A 23,856-nucleotide genomic window follows, 5' to 3' on the forward strand; every position below is an offset into this window, starting at 1 on the left:
GGTGTCCCAAGGCCCAGGAGGCGCGTCAGAACATTTTCATCACCTTTCATAATCACCAATGGGACAAGGCAGGGATGTCCTCTGTCCCCTCTCTTATACATCCTAGTGACGGAGCATATAACCCCAATATTAGGTGGATTGAGGTGGGAGGCACCGAGTACAGGTGCTCTCTATTTGCTGATGATGTCCTAGTATATATCACTCAATGACATATATCCATCCCTGCTGTTATGGCTGAAATAGATCACTTTGTTACATGGTCAAATTTTAAAATCAATGCAGCGAAGTCTGAGGCCCTCGATGTCTCCTTCCCCAAAGCTGTACAGGATTCGATCCAGTCCAACTTTCCCTTTGCCTGGCCCTCACAGGGTATCAAATACTTAGGAATTCCTATTCATAGAGACCTCTCCCATCTATGTTATCTTAATTTTGGGCCCTTTATTGAACAACTCCATACAGACCACGGTTGGCAAATTAGAACTTTAAGATTCACTACGTGAACCACTGGTGTTTTGTGGAAAAGCACATGTACACTGTGTTCCAAATTATTATGCAAAAAGTGTTTAGGAGTGATAAGGTAAGAATTTGCTTGTTTGTCAGTTAAACTCATTGATGGTGATGTGTGTCAGGGCTCTTTATATCACTGTAAGCAATTGCAGACACCTGTGCTAATTAGTTTGGCAGGTGTGTCCAATAAAAGGCAAGACTACTTAAGAAGGCTGTCCCACATTATTAAGCAGCCTACATTTTCTGCCAAAATGGGAAAGAAAAAGGATGTGTCAGCTGCTGAGAAGCAACAAATTGTGGAGTGTTTAGGTCAAGGCATGACTACAATCAACATTGTGCGATGATCAGGATGAAGTGTCTTGGCAATCAAGAAGTATGTAGCTGATTCACAGTACACACGTGTGCGTGCCGATAAGGGCAAATTGAGGACTCTTTCCTACAGGCAATTACGTCAGGTTAAAAGAGCAGCGGCAAAAAAACCTTGTCATAGCAGCAGACAAGTTTTTGAAGCTGCTGGTGCCTCCAACGTCCCCCGAACAACAAGATGCAGGGTCCTTCAGAGGTTTGCAGCTGTGCATACGCCATCCTGTCGACCTCCTCTATCCACTGCACACAAGCAGAAACGGCTCCAGTGGGCCAAACAATACATGAAGACTGATTTCAAAACTGTTTTGTTCACGGATGAGTGCCGTGCAACGCTCGATGGTCCAGATGGATGGAGTGGAGGATGGCTGGTTGATGGACACCCCACGCAAACACGGCTACAGTGCCAACAAGGAGGAGGTGGAGTAATGTTTTGGGCTGGAATCATGGGGAGAGAGATTGTCGGCCCCTTTAGGATCCCAGAAGGGGTAAAGATGAACTCCATAATGTATGTGGAGTTTCTCAAACAGCACTTCCTGCCATGGTTCAAGAAGAAGAACCGTGTATTCCACAGCAAGATCATTTTTATGCATGATAATGCACCGTCTCATGCTGCACATAACACATCTGCATCTCTGGCTGATATGGGCATAAAAGGGGACAAACTTATGGTGTGACCCCCCATGCTCCCCTGACCTCTACCCCATTCAGAACCTCTGGAGCATCATCAAAAGGAGTGTCTATGATGGCGGGAGGCAGTTCACATCTAAGCAACAGCTCTGGGAGGGTATTCTGTCCTCATGCAAAACAATTGAAGCAAAAACCATCCAAAACCTGACAAATTCAATGGACGAGAGAGTTCAGAAGCTCCATTCGAACAAGGGGTCCTATATGCAAATGTAACATCACCTAGAATAAAGTTTTCAATTGAAAACTGTTTGATTTCAGTTTCTAATAACCTGCTAATGCTTATAATTTCAAAAATGACCATTTTTTTGGTCTTTATTAAAATGAAAAGGTTGATCGAAGAGTGTGGGGGATCTAAGAGTGTGGCAACCCAGTAGTCAGGATTACTTCGAATTCTGACAATCTGAGGGTCATGTTGCAGGTAGTGCAGCAAGAAGGTACTTATGTGTCTTGCGCATCTTGGAGCCCCAAAATTATTTTCCGGGCTAGATGCAGCTAAAAATTATTATTAATTTTAAATCTGGTGGAGCTTAGTATAGATGGCCTAATAGAATCAGTACTGCACACTGCTACAAAGCCCAAATTATTTTCCAGCCAAGATACAGATAAACATGATTAGTAATTTGAAAGCTTAAAACGGTTGGTGAGGTGATTTTAACCAATCATCAAGCTTTTACTCTCCCCAGGATGACACAGGGGTAGAAAAGTCGTTTCGGATCCATGATTTGTTCATCTTTATGAACGTGAGTCTGTCTACATTATCAGTGGAGGGCCACGTGCGCTTATCTGTCAGCACACCACCAGCAGCGCTGAACACACGTTCAGACAGAACGCTGGCTGCGGGGCATGACAAGATCTCCAAGGCGTAAGTGGCTAGCTCCGGCCATTTATCCAGATTGGAAGCCCAAAAAGAGCAAGGGTCCAGTGACACAGTCATGGCTTAAATGTTTACTTGGAGATACTCCTGTACCATAGTCTCTAGGCGTTGACTATGTGTCAGACTTCTTGTCTCCTGTGGCCTTGCAAAGGATGGGCTAAAAAAGTGGTGAAATGATTCCGCAAAATTGATGTTACCAGCAGATACTGTGTTTCTGTTATGGTTTGAGTGCTGAACACTCGACGGTCCCACGGTTGGCAAGTTGGAACTGTGAGATTCACTACGTGCACCACTGGTGTTTTGTGGAAAAGCACATGTAAGATTCAGCAACAGTCTCTGCTGATACTCCTGCATGCGTGCATCCCTTTCTATGGCAGGAATAATTTCTGCAAATTTACTTTTGTACCGGGGATCTAACAGTGTGGCAACCCAGTAGTCAGGATTATTTCTAATTCTCACAATTCGAGGGTCATGTTGCAGGTAGTGCAGCAAGAAGGCACTCATGTGTCTTGCCCATCCAGAAGCACCAAGTCCCTGTTGTGTTGGTGGCGAGGTAACAATCATGCTTCCTTCCTCTGTCCTCTCCCCTGAATCCTCGCACAACAGAAATGTGATCAAGGTCTCCCTCATCTGATGAGTCTTCCATCAGTTCGTCCTCCACTTCTTCCTGGGCTCCTGCACCTTCCTCACTTGTTTGGCTGCTACCATGCGCCCTGGTAAAACCATCTCCCCCACCCTCACATGGCTGCCGCCTTGGTGCTGCCGACCGTCTGGACCTTGCAGATGTTAGCCCTTCCGCATACAACTCCTCCTCCTCTACTTCCTCCACCTCCTCTTGTGCCACCACCTGACTCCGAATTCTGTTTAACATGTGCTCCAGCATGTAAATCACCGGAATAGTCATGCTGATAAAGGCATCGTCAGCACTAAACATCTTCGTCGCCATTTCAAAACTGTGCAGAAGGGTGCATAGGTCCCTGATCTGAGACCACTCCTCCAGCGTGATTTGCCCCACCTCTGGATCTCGTTGGCCCAGGCTATACGTCAGAACGTATTGCACCAGGGCTTGTCGGTGCTGCCACAGTCGCTGCAACATGTGCAGAGTTGAATTCCACTGGGTAGGCACATCGCATTTTTGCCGGTGAAGTGGCAGGCCCAACGACTTCTGTAGAGATGTAAGTCGCTGAGCTGCGGGATGCGAACGGCGGAAGTGAGCACACAGCGACCATGCCCTCGGCAGAAGGCCATCTAGTCCGGGGTAGTGGGCTAAAAATTGCTGGACAACCAGGTTCAACACGTGAGCCATACAAGGCACGTGTGTGACATTGCCCCGGCGAAGGGCCGCACCCAGGTTTGCAGAATTCTCGCACACGGCCTTCCCTGGTTTCAGGTCCAGTGGAGATGACCATTCATGAAATTGGTTCTCCAGAGCTGACCACAACTCCTCAGCTGTGTGACTCACATTTCCCAGACATTTCAAAGTAAAAACCGCCCAATGATGTTGAGCCCTACTGCCAGCATAGTAAGGAGGTGTGCAGGATCCCTTCTGCGCAATTAGAAAGCTTGTGGCATGACCAGACAGGCTTTGGGTGCAGGTGGAGGACCGAGAGGAGGTTGAGGAGGCAGAAGCAGTGGAGGAACTTTGAGATAAAGAGGATTGACGCACAACTCGTGAGGACGGCAAGACTTGGACAGCAGCCCCTTGTCCTTCTGTCACCATAGTTACCCAGTGCCCAGTCAGCGACATGTAACGCCCCTGTCCATGCCTACTCGTCCAAGTGACTGTGGTGAAATGCACCCTGTCACACACAGAGTTTCTCAAAGAAGCGGTGATGTTGTGTGCGACATGCTGGTGGAGCGCAGGCACACCTTTCTTTGAGAAGTAGAGCTGACTGGGCATACTGCTCAGGAACCAGTACCAGGCTCTCACGCAGGAGAACCATGAAGAAATACAGCAAAATAAGACTTTGCCAGCAATGAATAACCTTGTAAGCCCTCAGAATCCTCCTGGATGGAGAAAGAAGAATGTTGTGAAGAAAAAACGGAGAGTGGTGGTCATGGGGGATTCCCTGTTATAAGATCCCTTTCTTACGGCCACGCCAATCGCTACAAATTCCAGATGAGGCACAAAAACAGCAGGTGCTTCAACAGATATCAAGTGTTCCTTTAAGTGGGCATGTGCCGGTTCATGCATGAAGTACTCAAACTATGTATTTTTTGGCCTCTACTTAGCTTTTGCTGACAAATGTTACAGATAACACGAGTTGGGTCATCTTTATCGATCTGAAAAAATGCCCAGGCTATGCAAGGCTTAGCACCCATGTGACCTGAAGAGCCACCACGACTTGTGGTGAGAGGCAGAGTTGTGTTTGAGGATGCCGTTGTTGACGTGCTTCCAGTACTACGTCTCTGTCCAGGAAGGCGCAACCTGACCTCGTCGTCACTAGCATTCTCCTCCACCTCCTCTGCTGACCTCATCTCTTGGCTGACTGTGGATTGACAGTAAGTGGGATCTCCAACCTCATCATCATCACCCTGTGTGTTATCACACCTGTCGTCCTCAGAGCCAACCTGTTCCTGCCCTGACAAAAAACTAAAGTTGTCGCTCCAATCAGGTATTTGAGTCTCATCATCGTCTTCCTCATTGTCTCCACCAACAGGAGTTGCAGTTTGGGAATGAGGGTCTACATTATGGTCAGAACATTCTGCGTCTGGTCCTGGATCCGACTCAAAAAGATTCTGGGCATCAGTGCAGATCATTTCCTCGTCTGGATTCACAGAAGCGCTGGAGCCGACCTCTGATTCCCACGCTATAGTATGAGTAAACAGCTCTGCAGACTCAACCATCTGTTCTACCTCATACTCAGACGGGCAGCTGGAGATTTGGGAGCTGTGAGGAAGCAAGTGCGATTGGGGTGACACCTCTGAGGACTGGAATATTTGTGATGTTGAAGTTGATGTGGAGGAGAGCCCACTTAAAGGAGCACTTGATATCCATTGAAGCACCTGCTGTTTTTGTGCCTCATCTGGAATTTGTAGCAATTGGCGTGGCCGTAAGAAAGGGATCTTATCACATTGTCCGCTAAAAGAAGTAGACATTTTAGTTTGGCTGGAAGATGGTCTTTCTTCTGCAGATGTTACTGTTGCTTTAACACCTACCCCACGGACACAACCATTTTTCCCCTTCCCAACACGCCTATTCCCCTTTCCACCAGCAGCAGGCCTTTTTCCACTCATTTTGGTGGTTAACTAATTCACAACTCTGGAGTTGTTTACACAAAAAAACAATGGATGGGAACCGAGCAGAGCTGAGTGGCCAAACTGTGGTATTAGGCCAAAACTATTGGCTGGGTTAGATGCAGAAAAAAATTATATTCAATTTGCAACCTGATGGAGGTCAGTATAGATGGACTAATAGACCAAGTCCCACACACTGCTAGAAGCCCAAATATTTTTTTAGAGCTAGATGCAGAAAAAAATTATACTCAATTTGCAACCTGGTGGAGGTCAGTATAGATGGACTAATAGAACAAGTCCCACACACTGCTAGAAGCCCAAATATTTTTTCAGAGCTAGATGCAGATAAAAATTATTTTTAATTTGCAACCTGATGGAGGTCAGTATAGATGGACTTATAGAACAAGTCCCACACACTGCTAGAAGCCCAAATATTGTTTCGGAGCTAGATGCAGATAAAAAATATATTCAATTTGCAACCTGATGGAGGTCAGTATAGATGGACTAATAGTACAAGTCCCACACACTGCTAGAAGCCCAAATAGTTTTTCAGAGCTAGATGCAGATAAAAAATATTTTTAATTTGCAACCTGATGGAGGTCAGTATAGATGGACTAATAGAACAAGTCCCACACACTGCTAGAAGCCCAAATATTTTTTCAGAGCTAGATGCAGAAAAAAATTATATTCAATTTGCAACCTGGTGGAGGTCAGTATAGATGGACTAATAGAACAAGTCCCACACACTGCTAGAAGCCCAAATATTTTTTCAGAGCTAGATGCAGATAAAAATTATTTTTAATTTGCAACCTGATGGAGGTCAGTATAGATGGACTAATAGACCAAGTCCCACACACTGCTAGAAGCCCAAATATTTTTTCAGAGCTACATGCAGAAAAAAATTATATTTAATTTGCAACCTGGTGGAGGTCTGTATAGATGGATTAATAGAATGATGCTATGCCCAAAAGGTTTTACTTCACTGGTTGCAGTAAAAAAATTGGTATTCTATACACAGGTGGTGTAGCTTGCAACATAGATAGGCTACTCCACTGACTAACACACTCTGCAATAGGCCAAAAAGGATTAGCTTTGCTAGATTTAGCCAAATGCTGTGAAAAAAACTTGCACAGCACTGGCACAGACCTGCCTGGCACAAACTGATAGGAACTGATGTAACTTAGTCCTGAAAAGGACTGCAATTACAATTAGTCTTTACTCCCAACCTATCTATTTAAGAGCACAGACCTGCCTGATAAAAGTCATAGGAAATGCTGTAACTTAGTCCTTAAAAGGACTGCAATCACAACTATTCCCTACTCCCAAGCTACCTGTAGATTTGTGCGAAAATTGGCTTGAAATTAACAAGGTATAGCGCACACAGCAACAGCGGTGCCGTCTAACACGCAGCTGCAGCAGTGAGAAAATGGTGGCGACGGGGAAAATGGCTGGGTCTTATAGGGCAAGGACATGTGACATACACTGCCAATGACACATGTCCTTGCTTGTGTGAAAAAAAGCACTTCGCTCCGTGTGTGCGCTGCTGATAGGCTGACAGACTGCACCTCCCCACTGTAAATGCGGGAAAGAGAAAAAAAATGGAGATCTTCATTATTCCTGCAGAGATCCACCCCCTGCCCCTCCCCCCGCCCCGCTGTACACTCAAACTGCGTATTAACATTAATTTTCATCATTACTGAGAAAAAATCCAGTTATGATTTTGGTGCACGAACAGTTATCGAACATAACCTCGAACAGCCGAATTTTTTTCAAATCGTTCGTGTTCGCCGAACGGCTCGAACACCGCCCAACACAGCTCGAATTTGAGATTGGCGAACAGTTCGAGTCGAACAACGCTCATCTCTAGTGTGGAGGAGTATTTTTGTTTTTGGTTATTTATTTGACCTTATACACAAGTCTTTACCCTGGAAAGGATGTTCCTTAACATATTTCACAGGAAAGCAGCTTCAGTTTCGTTTTTGTATGTTTTATTGTGAGCCCGTAAAAGAGGCTTAATACCTCTGACCACGTTGTTGACAGCAGTGACCTGGATGTCAGAAATGCTTCCTGGGGCGATCCCTATGCTGTCCCCATGTCATTTGAGCACTGTCACTACCGTTTTGGACACTTTTTAGGCTTTCTACAGACTGCCGGGGGTGCGGCCGCAAAAATGCTCGGGTCTCCCATAGACTAACATTGGGCTCGTTGCTCGGGTCGAGCACCCGGGTAACACGTTGAGCTCCGCCCGAGCTTCGAGCACCCGAGCATTTTAGTGCTCGCTCAACACTACTGATTATATATATCACATATTTATATACATAGCCTTTACTGGCTATTACAAAAGGGGACCCCCCCCAAAAAATGACGTGGGGTCCCCCAATTTTAACAGCTAGCAAAGGCTATGCAGACAGCTGGGGTCTGATAATAATAGCTTAGGAAGGGGCCATGAATATTGGCTCCCTCAAGGCTAGAAACAGCAGCCCTCAGATGCCCCAGAAATGGCGCATCCATAAGATGCATCAATTCTGGCACTTAGCCTCGCTCTGCCCATTGCCCTGCAGTGGTAGAAAGTGGGGTTATAGGGTTGGGGTTGATGTCAGCTTATAATGCCAGGTGACAGTAAGCCCAGGTTAGTAATGGAGAGGAGTCTGTAAGACGCCCCCATTACTAACCCCATAATGTAAGTAAAATGAAAAAGAAAAACACCCACACCCAGAATAAAATATTTTATTTGAAATAAAGGCAATATTTCTTTATTATTCTGTATTAAACCATACTTACCATCACGCCCATTCCAGCTGAAGCCAATGATCTCCTGTAATAAAAATAAAATAAACCAACCTCATCCTTACCTTTTCCGACGCAGTCCAAATAATGAGTGTCCCATGAAGATTCCATGAACAGAGCAGCCACATAGTATATGACTGCTCTGTTCATTTGCCGACAATACATTAACAAAGTGTATTGCCAGCCAAACAGGTCACCGCATGGATGAGGTTGGTTTATTATTTTTTATTATTTTATTTTTATTACAGGAGATTGTGGGCTTCGGGGATTAGGTGTAAGGTGAGTATATGATGTTTTTTTATTTTTTATTTTTTGCAGGTGCGGAGAACATTGGGTGTAGGTAAGTATAATGTGTCTTATTTTTATTTTAATATTTTTTATTAATTGTAACATTTTTTTTTTTTACTTTCCGCACAGCACAGGTGCTGAAGGATGGGAGACTACTGCTCCCATCCAGCGGCACCTGTGCCCGCTGTTTCCTATGGCAGGAGGCGCCGGCTGATCATGGTAGTAGTACCATCAGCCGGCTCCTATGACCCGAGGTAAGCTTTTTACCGCGTCTCACTGTCACAGTTGTGGCATCATGCTGATACCTTATCATTATGATGCCACAACGCTCTGATCGTGGTAATACAATTACCGCCAATCAGAGCCTGTGTTTCCTGTGCTGTTACGCAACCCGAACAGTAACATGGTTACAACCAATAAGGTCCGGCCGAACCAACCACGTGTTGCAACAGGTCCTTCACAATTGTGCAACATGACTGCAGCTCAGATTGCTATAGCATAGATAATGCTGACTAAAAAGGCCTTTCGTGATGTAATATTCATCTACCAATAAGGTGCGGCGAAAGCAATAATGTGATGCCACAGGTCCTTCACAATTGTGCAACATGATTATGACTAGAAAATGACAGGTCCTTTTTGAGACTTTATGGTTGGAGCACAAATGAGCATGTGCGATTAATACCATGTGAAGTCCCTTAAACATCATGCTATGTACTATACAGACGCTGCTTAACCTGGAAGGACTTTATTATTGTCTCTGTGAATTTCGGCACCAAAAGAATGATTGGACCATTACTAACAAGTTCAACCTGGAAGAATTCCATCATTGGTGTTGACTGTGAACTGACAGAAGCATCAGATAGGTTAGGAACCTCCCTTTAATCTTGTGGACTTATTGAGTTCTGTTTGTGTGATTGACATGTGTTGTTAGATTTAAGGAGGAATTCCCTTGTAGGACCTGTATGACATCACTAACCTATGTTTTATAAACCTTGGTCCATACTAACGGAGTGCTTTGTGATACTATAATCAGAGTGAGCCACAAAATAGGGGAAGCCAGTTGTTATCTGATCAGATTACTGATATTACCACCTTATGTACTGGTTATATAAGATCAAAAGTCAGTATTAATGAGATTGATGCTGAAGGAGAGATTTATTACTAGAAAGAGCTCAGTGCTATATTCCTGTGAGACATTTGTCCATTAGGAGTTATTTCACACCAACAATATCCATCTCCTTCTCTGGCCGTGAGTTTCCCCAATTGATCGGCTAATAGAAGTATTAACTAAAAGCTTTAACCCAGTATTTGAAAATTGCTTCAAAGAAGGACCAACACAAACTTGTGTTTTTAAACTGCACAAATTGATAAGGTGATAAATAGATAATAAAGATTACCTTTTTTAATAATCACAGAACCTTTAGTTAGGGTTATTTGCCTTATGGCAATTTGTAAATAAAGAATCAATACCCTACGCTGGCTCTTAGGAACAATTTTTTTGGGTCAGGATAAAGTTTGGGCACTGTGCTGTTTTTTTATAAAGTTCGGCAGAACCCGACGGACCCGAACATCCTTAGTCAAAAAGTAACCACTTTTAATACACACTATTTTTTCCAGAAAATGTTGATGGGAAAGTGATCATGGTTAGCATTGAAAGTAGGTCAGAATAATGCATTTTTAAAAAGGCAAAAAGTCGAAAATCACCCTCCTATGTACATACACCTGTTATAGCTAGAGATGTACCAAATTTTCCATTCATAATAGATTCCCTTCTTTGTCTATTATACTACATATATATACAGTACAGACCAAAAGTTTGGACACACCTTCTCATTTAAAGATTTTTCTGTATTTTCATAACTATGAAAATTGTACATTCACACTGAAGGCATCAAAACTATGAATTAACACATGTGGAATTATATACTTAACAAAAAAGAGTGAAACAACTGAAAATATATCTTATATTCTAGGTTCTTCAAAGTAGCCACCTTTTGCTTTGATGACTGCTTTTCACACTCTTGGCATTCTTTTGATGAGCTTCAAGAGGTAGTCATCAGAAATGGTCTTCCTACAATCTTGAAGGAGTTCTCAGAGATGCTTAGCACTTGTTGGCCCTTTTTCCTTCACTCTGCGGTCCAGCTCACCCCAAACCATCTCAATTGGGTTCAGGTCAGGTGACTGTGGAGGCCAGGTCATCTGGTGTAGCACCCCATCACTCTCCTTCTGGGTCAAATAGCCCTTACACAGCCTGGAGGTGTGTTTGGGGTTATTGTCCTGTTGAAAAATAAATGCTGGTCCAACTAAACGCAAACTGGATGGAATAGCATGCCGCTGCAAGATGCTGTGGTAGCCAAGCTGGTTCAGTATGCCTTCAATTTTGAATAAATCCCCAATAGTGTCACCAGTAAAGCACCCCCACACCATCACACCTCCTCCTCCATGCTTCACGGTGGGAACCAGGCATGTAGAGTCCATCCGTTCACCTTTTCTGCGACGCACAAAGACACGGTGGTTGGAATCAAAGATCTCAAATTTGGACTCATCAGACCAAAGCACAGATTTCCACTGGTCTAATGTCCATTCCTTGTGTTCTTTAGCCCAAACAAGTCTCTTCTGCTTGTTGCCTGTCCTTAGCTGTGGTTTCCTAGCAGCTATTTTACCATGAAGGCCTGCTGCACAAAGTCTCCTCTTAACAGTTGTTGTAGAGATGTGTCTGCTGCTAGAACTCTGTGTGGCATTGACCTGGTCTCTAATCTGAGCTGCTGTTAACCTGCGATTTCTGAGGCTGGTGACTCAGATAAACTTATCCTCAGAAGCAGAGGTGACTCTTGGTCTTCCTTTCCTGGGGCGGTCCTCATGTGAGCCAGTTTCTTTGTAGCGCTTGATGGTTTTTGCAACTGCACTTGGGGACACTTTCAAAGTTTTCCCAATTTTTCGGACTGACTGACTTTCATTTCTTAAAGTAATGATGGCCACTCGTTTTTTGTTTACTTAGCTGCTTTTTTCTTGCCATAATACAAATTCTAACAGTCTATTCAGTAGGACTATCAGCTATGTATCCACCTGACTTCTGCACAGCACAACTGATGGTCCCAACCCCATTTATAAGGCAAGAAAGCGCACTTACTAAACCTGACAGGGCACACCTGTGAAGTGAGAACCATTTCCGGTGACTACCCCTTGAAGCTCATCAAGAGAATGCCAAGAGTGTGCAAAGCAGTCATCAAAGCAAAAGGTGGCTACTTTGAAGAACCTAGAATATAAGACATATTCTCAGTTGTTTCACACTCTTTTGTTAAGTATATAATTCCACATGTGTTAATTCATAGTTTTGATGCCTTCAGTGTGAATGTACATTTTTCAAAGTCATGAAATTACAGAAAAATCTTTAAATGAGAAGGTGTGTCCAAACTTTTCGTCTGTACTGTATATATATATATATATATATATATATATATATTATATATACACACACAGACGCATACATACATACATACATACATATGTATCAGGAAAAACAAGGAGACTTAGACAGGCAGTTACAAGTAAGTCCATAAGTAGACACAAAAGAAACAATTGTAGAGCCGCAGGTTGATATTTTATTACTATTAACTTACAGGAAACTTTTGCATATGTTCTCTTGCTTATACTTCATAAAACAGTCTTTTGTTAACAATAGTTGTGAAAAAGTAACGCATTGCAATGTAGTTAAAATGTAAATATAATATTTCAAATACAAAATTAGATCGTAATTATAAATGCAAATACATACCATTTCAGAAGCATCTTCAGACAACATGTCCTTCAATTTTTTAAAAAGATTTCTTTCAATTTCTTGAAATGGTCTATTCCGCGCTTCTTCGATAGTTCTTTTATCACTAGTTTAACAAATCAATGCAATTGATTTTACACAGTATTATTTATTAAGAAATTAGAGAACATTTTACTCAACTATTAAAAAAACAGTATCTGATAACTCTCATAGACTAAGGGCCCCATTCATTAATACTGGCATTTTGTATGCCATTCTTTATGAAGGGACCACAGAAGTATGATGAGCTTAATTCATTAGGAAGTGTGCACTTTGTAATGAATTAGGTGCATCCTAAAACTGCCGTGCACCTCCGCCAAAAATATTACTTCAGCAAGGGACTAGGGTACATTTCTGTTATAATGTACACTGTCACAGATAAATTTGCCAAGTGAGCTTTGCTACACCCCACTCCATCAATGCACGTTGGTGGAGCTAGCTGAGACTAATGTAAAAATGCAAAAATCCACAACATTTTTGTGTAACTTTGAGTGGCACAAACATTTTGTAACATTTTAAGGTGTTTTACATCAGAATAATGGTGAAAACATTTTGATAAATCAGGCTCTAATTGTCTATAACTGAGATATCCACTTTTTTGTCTAAAGGAATATATTGTATAGTCACTGAACATGAGACATCACCTAATATCTTTAACAGGTTTGTCACATCTTCTATCTTCAGGAGCACATGGCTCCCCAGCCTACTGACATGCTTTTTTCCAGTGACAGGGCAGCAAATGCTCCATACAGAGTAATAGTTCAGTCCAGCAGCATTATTGCGCTGCTGGCCTGAACTATTTGCACTTTGATGATGAAATGCGCAGCAGCCTTGCCTCTGCAGCACTGGAAGCGCAGAGGGGCTGAAGAAGGCGGGGATCAAAAGATAACAGAGTATCCCCAGAGATTCTGGATGGCCTCAGTGAAATGCTAGCATACCACAAGTTTTTCTCAGATTATGGCCTACTTAATGACTGATGCGGCTGAAAACCACATATACATAAAAATTGACAATTTAATCACACACACCTAATTGCTTGTAGATTAAAAATGGCTGTGCAGTTTTGAGAATACCACATGGCCATCATCAATCAACAACAACGTATTTTAAACAGTCAATTTGTAAACTGTGTGCATTTTTTAACCATGTCTCGGCAGTAAGTGGATGCTAGTTGGTATGATACCCTAAGTAAATATGACTGTGTTATTAAACAGACTTGTAATTGTAGCTACTCACATTCATATTAATTTTAATTTCACTAACAAACCAACTCTAGAATTTCAGTTAAAGTATAATTTCATCCCTTAGTATAAAAAAATAGATCAGGATTTTCTCAAGCAAGTTATAACAAAAAAGCCATGATTCTCTGAAAACATTTAACCTCCTCTCACTATTGTGAACTCTTCACTCCATTAGCCCCGCTTTTTAGTGGCTAACCTGAGCTATACTTAGCACAAAGTACATAAATAAAAAGAATAGACCATGAAAAATATCACTAGCAATTGCACATAGTGAATATCACCCCCTGCCCTTCATGACAGCTAGGGATGTCACAGCTAGGTCACTAAGGTTTATTTCCAATATTGCATACCAGAGCCTACTTTCTCTATTTTTACTTTCATGGGTTATATGACAGATAGTTTTGCAAATAAAATAACCATTGAAAATAAGAATATTTTCTAAAGAAATGTACTTATCTTGTGGAGCACATTAAGCTTACCTTTTTACAGATAATGTCTTTAAAATAGATTTTGCATTTTCTACACTTAATCCACTATTAATTTCATTTTGAAAATGACATAGTTGACTCTTTACCTAAAATAAAATAAAGAACTTTAGCCATAAGAGTGTTGAAAACATGCTTAGTTCATGATTATTTATAGAGATTTGAAGAAAATGTACATTTTACATATTTACACAGGTAGTAAAATTCTTCTATTGAACACATTTAACGAGTCCCAAGTATCTTTTGTATATTTATAGAGATGAGTAGATTGATCTGCGGAGGATCACATTTGAGTCGAATTTCCTGAAATCTGCAGGTCCATTCAAATTGAAACAATCTGCGATAAAATATACAGTTTGCAACTTAAAAAAAAATGTCCACTGTCATTTCATACATGCTGCATACTCAGTGAGTGGGCTAATTGCATCTGGCTTGGGAGCACAGGCTTCCCCATAATGTCCTGCAGCAATCCAATCACATGGTGTAGCGCAGCCAATCAAGGGGCTATCACCAGCCGTATAAACATAGGGGCCGGCCAAAGAACGACTTTTTGTGCCTGTATGATGTAGGGCTAGGAGTACTCAGAGCAGAGAGGGTAGGCATAGATAAAGGCCTAATGCTATAGCGGTGTACTACTTCAGTGCTGATGCAACATCTTGAAAATGGGATTGATAGTCTAAATTTGTGAATAGAAATCCAAGATTCAAGTAATATACAGTACAGACCAAAAGTTTGGACACACCTTCTCATTTAAAGATTTTTCTGTATTTTCATGACTATGAAAATTGTACATTCACACTGAAGGCATCAAAACTATGAATTAACACATGTGGAATTATATACTTAACAAAAAAGTGTGAAACAACTGAAAATATGTCTTATGTTCTAGGTTCTTCAAAGTAGCCACCTTTTTGCTTTGATGACTCCTTTGCCCACTCTTGGCATTCTCTTGATGAGCTTCAAGAGGTAGGCACCGGAAATGGTCTTCCAACAATCTTGAAGCAGTTCCCAGAGATTCTTAGCACTTGTTGGCCCTTTTGCCTTCACTCTGCGGTCCAGCTCACCCCAAACCACCTCGATTGGGTTCAGGTCTGGTGACTATGGAGGCCAGGTCATCTGGCGTAGCACCCCATCACTCTCCTTCTTGGTCAAATAGCCCTTACACAGCCTGGAGGTGTGTTTGGGGTCATTGTCCTGTTGAAAAATAAATGATGCTCCAAATAAATGCAAACCGGATGGAATAGCATGTCGCTGCAAGATGCTGTGGTAGCCATGCTGGTTCAGTATGCCTTCAATTTTGAATAAATCCCCAACAGTGTCACCAGCAAAGCACCCCCACACCATCACACCTCCTCCTCCATGCTTCACGGTGGGAACCAGGCATGTAGAGTCCATCCGTTCACCTTTTCTGCGTCGCACAAAGACACGGTGGTTGGAACCAAAGATCTCAAATTTGGACTCATGAGACCAAAGCACAGATTTCCACTGGTCTAATGTCCATTCCTTGTATTCTTTAGCCCAAACAAGTCTCTTCTGCTTGTTGCCTGTCCTTAGCAGTGGTTTCCTAGCAGCTATTTTACCATGAAGGCCTGCTGCACAAAGTCTCCTCTTAACAGTTGTTGTAGAGATGTGTCTGCTGCTAGAACTCTGTGTGGCATTGACCTGGTCTCTAATCTGAGCTGCTGTTAACCTGTGATTTCAGAGGCTGGTGACTCGGATAAACTTATCCTCAGAAGCAGAGGTGACTCTTGGTCTTCCTTTCCTGGGACGGTCCTCATGTGAGCCAGTTTCTTTGTAGCGCTTGATGGTTTTTGCAACTGCACTTGGAGACACGTTCAAAGTTTGCCCAATTTTTCGCACTGACTGACCTTTATTTCTTAAAGTAATGATCGCCACTTGTTTTTCTTTACTTAGCTGCTTTTTTTCTTGCCATAATACAAGTTCTAACAGTCTATTCAGTAGGACTATCAGCTGTGTATCCACCAGACTTCTGCACAACACAACTGATGGTCCCAACCCCATTTATAAGGCAAGAAATCCCACTTATTAAACCTGACAAGGCACACCTGTGAAGTGAAAACCATTTTCGGTGACTACCTCTTGAAGCTCATCAAGAGAATGCCAAGAGTGTGCAAAGCAGTCATCAAAGCAAAAGGTGGCTACTTTGAAGAATCTAGAATATAAGACATATTTTCAGTTGTTTCACACTTTTTTGTTAAGTATATAATTCCACATGTGTTAATTCATAGTTTTGATGCCATCAGTGTGAATATACAATTTTCAATGTCATGAAAATACAGAAAAATCTTTAAATGAGAATGTGTGTCCAAACTTTTGGTCTGTACTGCACATTGAAAGGTTGTAGCAGTCTCAACATCACCACTCCACACCTCCCAACTTTTACAGAACAGAAAGAGGAACAAATTATGCGGCACGTGTTGCACAAAGTGACAAATTTTGACCACGCCTCTAGCCACACACTAACCCACTCCCATTTACCATTTCTTTCTACCTTAGTAGGAGGAGATGTCAGAGAATCAATGGCAGTGAGGGACATTCAGCAAATGCCCGGGACTATAGGGCATAAATTCAAATCCAGGACTGTTCCACTGTATCTGAGACGGTTGGGACTAGATATGAACAGATCAATTCACGGAACTCTGGTCCAGGTCAGTGGTACCGGGCAGCTGGATGGGAGGCTGTGAATCTCTTACCTTCTGGCGTCCCCAGTGCGGGTTTTGATTAGCCAGGGCTGAGGCAACGTCACTTGGGCATCATGCTCATATGTAGTTGGGACCTATAGATTTATTTTTTGCTCATTCATTCTCAGTCATAGCTAGAGATGAGCAAACCTGTTCGGAAAATGTTTGTTTTTTTTCAAATTCGGCACAAACATTACACATTCGGATTCGTGATCAAACACCCAAGCGTTTTTACTGAAAATCAACAAAATTCTGCAAAACTGCGGGAAAGAAGAATCGAATTTCCACTACTATATTTTTTAAGACTTTGGCTAGGGTAATGGTGCTGTACGATGTACAGGGGGGGGACATGTTTGATGACGGGAGGGGGTGAGAGAGGTCTGAGTAGCGGCGGGCTGTTAACCTTTTTTTTTTTCTTAACTTAATGTGTGCAGATTACGGCCAGCCAATCAGGGCGCAGGAACCATCCACAATGTCCAGACACAAGGGCTTCTGTCATTGGCTGCTGAAATCACATGTTCCTTGCCATAAAAAGAGCGGACATGTGGTTTTAGTGACATTTTCTCAGTGCAACAGCGCAGAGAGGCTGCTCCTCCTGCTGCTACTGGATACTGAGAGATTCTGAGATAGCTAGGTGGTTGCTTCTAAGTCAAATAGTTTAGATAGATTGGATCCTGTGTGGCTGCGAAATCGACCTTCCAGCAGATCAATTGTTTTTGCTATTAGTGTGGTCCAGACAGAGTCAGCAGGCGACATTTCAACACAGAACTCTGTTGTCCACTGCTGATATTGTGCTCCATTCAGGAGTACACCTTTAAAACTGTAATTTTTTTCTGTTATTTCCATCATACATACAGCAGGCCACACTTCAGCAAGTAATTTTTTTGAACAGAAATTCAGCTGTATGCACAGCTCATCTACAGTAAACAAATGTATTTTTTTCTGTTACTAACGTGATACAGCACGCCACATCACAGCTTGTGATTTTCTGGAGGTGAAATTCAGCTGTATGCAGAGCTCGTTCATAGTGACGAGCGAGTGTATTCGTTACTATTCGCTATTCGCACGGTTAGTACGGTATTCGGATTACTCGCTATATTGCGAGTATTTGTGTACTCGTCTCGCTATATTCGGATGTTCCACCCTGCAGTTTTGGCGCCTCCTTTGCAGCCACTAAACATGCTGGGCTTCTTAACCAAATCACAGTAATGCCGCAGACATTTTGGTTGTTGCATTACTGTAATTGGCTAGCCGCCCAGCATCATAGGGTCTATTTAAGCCCTGCCGTCACCATTTTGTGCACATTGCGCCCGGAGCCTGCGTTCTATACGCATAGGGAGAGTGTTTAGGCCTCTTGATAAAACAAAAGCCCTTTAAAGGGCTACCTGCAGTGTATACTAGTTCAGTGTTTAAATGAGCCGCTCACTAGCTCCATAATACCACCAAAAAATAGCTCTTTTCAGAGCTGAAGACACACAACAAAGTCAGAGTACATGGAGGGAGAGATTGTGTATTAGGTAGGGAGAGGTTAAAGTATTCTTCCAGTGTCCATCTTAAAACAGCTCTTGTCAGAGGCAAAGCAATATTTTTCCAGCACACAGTAGTAACATTTTGTGTTGCCTTTTTTTTTTTTTTTTTTTTTTTTAAAAGCACCGGTCTATTTTCCTTGCTGTTTTAGGTGTCAGAGCCTGGCTTCTGCTGTGCACATTAGCCAACATAAAAAGGCAGTAGTCCAAACATTTCCTACTGCCTGCTACCAAGCACGCACCAGCCCATTTTCCCCGCGTTTTTTGGGGTGATAGCCTGCCTTCTGTCTACATTAGTTCGCTTAAAATAGCGTTTAGTGCCCTACACAAAGCAGTAGTCCAAACATTTCCTACTACCTGCTACTAAGCACGCACCAGGCCATTTTCCAGGGCCGGCTCCAGGTTTATGTGGGCCCTGGGTGAAAGAGTCTCAGTGGGCCCCTTTAACACATACCACGATTCATGATGCACAGATACCGCAGAGAAATATATATATATATATATATATATATATAAAAATTATATATATATGAAAGACAGCACCATTTCATATTACTCACTAGTCGGTGCCAAGCCTCCAAACAGTCTGTCCAAACTGCTGCATGTCAATAGAAAAAATATAAAGAGGCAGCACTCCAAGAAATTTTTGAAAAAGCACCGGGTCAATTAAAGCACACATGCAATGTCTTTCCGGTATTTCACAGTCCAGCAGTTTATTACACATCATAAACTGCACATAACATAGTCCATCTCCGTGGCTCACCGACATATTACACATATAATGTCCAAGAGCCTTTCCAGTGACAGATATGTCCACTTGGCTCCAGATACAGCCTTCAGCAAGGTAACAATATCAATGTCCACATCAAGCAGCGTTTTTACCTTTGCCGGGTTTTAGCTGCTTCTCTCAGCTCGGTTCTGCCACTGCTGGGGCTTGAAGACTTCCCAGACGTAGTCTCCAAGCCACGTGCCTTCAAAAGGCTACTGATATCCTAGATCCAGCCTCTGCCTTCCAGGCTTCACCAGGCCTCACCAGTCCTCTCTCTTCCAGCCTCTCCTGGCTAATGGTGTCCCACACACAGGGATCAGGCCTCACGCCTTTTCACCCTGTTTCCAAACCACCAGGATTTTTATATCCATCTCTGCACACAGGACCTGTGATGATGTCACAGTCATGTGATCAGTCACCTGAGGGGAGGTACATGGTCAGCTAGAACACACCCCCTGGACATTTTAGCAATGCAGCAAGGCGCTGCATTACATATTCCCCCCCTCTGTTCAAACTTGTGGGGTTGAACACATAATATATATAATCACATTATAACCCACGGTTCACACAGAGACCATGTACTTGACAATTGCGCTGCTCAGCCCCTGGAACATTAGTCATCGACATTATCCCATTTCTTAGGGACCTACCATCTGTCATTGTCACTAACTTCGTCAAGTCACATTTCCGAGTCGTAACCTTGTTAGACCTCCCCCGCTCCCAGCAGTCAATATAGCAGTGTGACTCACTTGCCCTTGTATCTAAGGTCCGGTCCGACTCCGTACGGTCTCGTACTCTATTGGGTCGTTTGTATGGGCCTCTCAGACCTGAGTTACTGGAGGTCTCACTACCTCTAAACCCACACCCACTACCCTCAGGACCTCTTGAAAGGTTTCTAACTTCTACTGTAGCTGTTCTGTTATTTAGGGGGCCCTTTCTCTGTCTGGTCTCACAATTTCTAGACGACTGCCACCTTCTGCTGCTCAGTCGATGCTGCCTTTCCATGCGCAGTCGGGCGAGATTCAACTGTTCTACCTCTCGCAGGTAGGTCACTCGGTACTCCATCAGCATGTGTATATATGGAAGACTTTCTTCCGTTCCTACAGCGGAGAATGACACCATGCCGTCTTCATCTGGTATCCAGTCCTGTCGATCACGTGGACTGCTTAATTTCATCACACCAGACTTCTTTACCATCATTTGCATGGCTCGGCCATTTCTCCCAATGAGCTTTCTCACCAGAGCATGAGGCACCCGGATGACCTCGTCACGCAGACTTTGAGCTTTTCTCATAAGCTCCAGTTGTCTAATGGCTTGTTCCATCTTCAACCGGACAAACCGCTTTGTGCGAATACATCGCCAGTGCATGTCACTTAGGATAGCCACCCTCTTCACTGTGACTTCGGTTTTGGACAGGACCACCAGTTGTTTAGCTTCTGAGGTCGAGTACACCTTACAGACTCCCACAGCCTTCTTAAACTCTTCATACACGGACTCACTGGTGCATTCTTCTCTCAAATGCTCGGGTACATCTATGAGGCACTTGTACCGAGAGGTTTCTGTCTCACCAGTGGTCTCCAAAAGATCATCTGGCTCAGGTTTCAGGGGCAACCGACTTTCAGCTTCTTCACCCTGTATGCTTCCCCTGAGCTGACTCACAGCTACAAATTCAAGAATTTTCATCTTGACCACTTCCATTTCATACCTATCTTCTGTTAACACTCTCTTAGCTCTCCTCAGGTCCACCTTCTCATGGTATAAGGGAGTAAGTGCAACTTGTTTGCCCTTTTCCTTCTCCAAGGAGGCCTCGTTCACTGAGTGATACTTTGCCAGGCGACCTTTGAGCTCGAAAACTTCTTCCTCTAGCTCAGCTACTCGCCTCTCAGCCGCCCATCTCTGAAGCTCTTCCTGCTTCAACTGCTCCTTTAACAGTAAAGTTCTCTCAGACCTCTGTCTCCAATGCACCCACTCGGCTCTCAACAGCCCGTCTCTAAAACTTCTCTTGCTTCAAATGGGCTTGTAGCATCTCCTTGACATCCTTGATCTCGGCTCTTACATCCACCGAATCATCCGAGCTCGCCTTATTCAAGGAGGTATTTGTTTCATACCTCCCATCTCCAGTGGCCAACTCCTGGCCCTGGTCTGTGGCTTCTCCGATAGGCTCCTCCATCTTTTTCCGCTCAGCTTCCATCTTGCTGATTCTTTCCTTAAGGCACGTCTCTGCCCTCTGGAGATTATCAGAGAACGTCTGCAGCTCCTTCACCTGAGCTTCTAGACCTAGGGTCTTTCTGCGGAGATCATCATTTTCATCACAGGTGTCCTGCAGAGTGGTCTCAATCACTTGGCGCCTGTGCTCCGCATCCGCCTTATCATCCTCTAGTTTTTCCTTAACCTTGAGGAGATCCTCATAGTCTCTCTCAGTTTGTTGCAGTTCCCTATTGAATTTTTCACGCATCTTTTCTGCCTCACAGTCGTGACCAGACACTTCATCTATTAATGCCTCTTTCAGGGCGGATAGCTCCCGGTCTCGCTGGTACAGAGAGTCTTCCAGCCGCTCCTTCTCCTGCATTAGAGGCTTTACTTGGTCCTGGAATTTCTGCAGCTCCCTCATGAGTCCACCATACTCCTTCTTGGAGTCACACAGCTCCCGGTTGAACTGTTCACGCAGTCGTACTAGGTCTTGATCACGTCCAGAAACTTCATTCTGCAGCGCCCCTTTTAAGGCAGATAGCTCCCTATCCCTCGGGTGTAGACCCTCATCCAGCCTATGCTTCTCCTGCATCAGCTCTAACTGTACCAGGGAGAAATTATCTTTCATCTCACACCGCTCATCTTCAGACATCGCTTTGTCAAACTGCAACCGAAAAACCTCCTCTTTGGTTTTGCGGTGGTCCTCTTTAATTTTCTGGAACATTTCCTTCCATTTGTTGACTTCCTTGCTGCTTTCCTCCAGCTCTCGCTGTAAGTTCCTCACAACCTGGTTTATTTTCTGCCGTTCAGACTCCAGGTTCAGCTGGTCCTGGGACACGTTCTTCATGTTTTTTCTTAGTTGCTGCACGTCACTCTGATACTGCTGCCTGCTCTTGGTCATGACTGGCCACCTCCTCTTTCAGTGCTGTCGGTTCCTGATCCTTCTGTCTCAGTACTGTACCGGAGGTTGCTACTGGCAACGTCACCTCCTCTTCTGCCTCTAAAGGAGGATCCACACTTGGAACAAAGGCACACAGCATTAGAATCATAGAATCATAGAATCATAGAATGGTAGAGTTGGAAGGGACCTCCTGGGTCATCTGGTCCAACCCCCTGCTCAAAGCAGGATTCACTAGATCATCTCAGACAGATGTCTGTCCAGCCTCTGTTTGAAGACGTCCATTGAAGGGGAACTCACCACCTCTCGTGGCAGCCTGTTCCACTCATTAATCACCCTAACTGTCAAAAAGTTTTTTCTAATATCTAATCTGTGTCTCCTCCCATTTAGTTTCATCCCATTGCTTCTAGTCTTTCCTTGTGCAAATGAGAATAAAGATGATCCTTCTACAATGTGACAGCCCTTGACATATTTGTAGACAGCTATTAAGTCTCCTCTCAGTCTTCTTTTTTCAAGCTAAACATTCCCAAATCCTGCAACCGTTCCTCATAGGACATGGTTTGCAGACCAGTCACCATTCTGGTCGCTCTTCTCTGAACTTGCTCCAGTTTGTCTATGTCTTTTTTAAAATGTGGTGCCCAAAACTGTACACAGTATTCCAGATGAGGTCTGACCAAAGAGGAGTAAAGACCGATAATGACTTCACGTGATCTAGACTGTATGCTTCTGTTAATACATCCCAGAATTGTATTTGCCTTTTTTGCTGCTGCATCACACTGTTGACTCATGTTCAGTCTATGATCTATTAGTATACCTAAGTCTTTTTCACATGTACTGTTGCTTAGCTCTATTCCTCCCATTCTGTATATGCTTTTTTCATTTTTATTGCCCAGATGTAGTACTTTGCATTTTTCCCTGTTAAAAACCATTCTGTTGGTTGCTGCCCACTGCTCCAGTTTATTTAGGTCTTTTTGAATCCTCTCTCTCTCTTCTCTAGTATTAACTATCCCTCCTAGCTTTGTGTCATCAGCAAATTTAATCAGCTTACCCTCAATTCCTTCATCTAAATCATTGATAAAGATGTTGAACAATACAGGTCCCAGGACGGAGCCCTGTGGTACCCCACTTGAGACATTCATCCAGCTGGATGTGAAGCCATTTACAACCACCCTTTGAGTCCGATCACTAAGCCAGTTATGAATCCACCTAACAGTTGCCTGGTCCATTGCATACTTGGTCATTTTTTCAATAAGGATGGTGTGAGATACTTTGTCAAATGCTTTGCTGAAGTCAAGATATACTATATCTACAGCATTTCCCTGATCCACCCAGTCAGTGATTCTGTCATAGAAGGAAATTAAGTTAGTCTGACATGACTTGTTAGTTACAAACCCATGCTGACTCTGGTTAATCACTTCATTCTTATCCATGTACTTACATACATGTTGTTTAATAATTTGTTCAAAGATCTTTCCTGGTATAGAA

General features: G+C 43.3%; 1 protein-coding gene across 2 annotated transcripts in view; it reads right to left on the reverse strand.

Moving 5' to 3' along the window:
• The window catches only part of LOC141161755 (uncharacterized), a 1,209,981-nt gene that overhangs the window by 269,892 nt on the left and 916,233 nt on the right, over positions 1–23,856 (reverse strand). For both annotated transcript variants that reach the window (XM_073647047.1, XM_073647037.1), the window contains 2 exons: positions 14,281–14,375; positions 12,522–12,627 (listed from right to left, as the gene is read on the reverse strand). In XM_073647047.1, the coding sequence (XP_073503148.1) occupies positions 12,522–12,627; positions 14,281–14,375 (201 nt within the window). The remainder of the gene's footprint in view (positions 1–12,521; positions 12,628–14,280; positions 14,376–23,856) is intronic.

This window comes from Phyllobates terribilis, unplaced genomic scaffold (assembly GCF_046119375.1).
Source record: "Phyllobates terribilis strain yellow unplaced genomic scaffold, ASM4611937v1 Scaffold_1__5_contigs__length_1240528914, whole genome shotgun sequence".
Lineage (NCBI taxonomy): Eukaryota > Metazoa > Chordata > Amphibia > Anura > Dendrobatidae > Phyllobates > Phyllobates terribilis.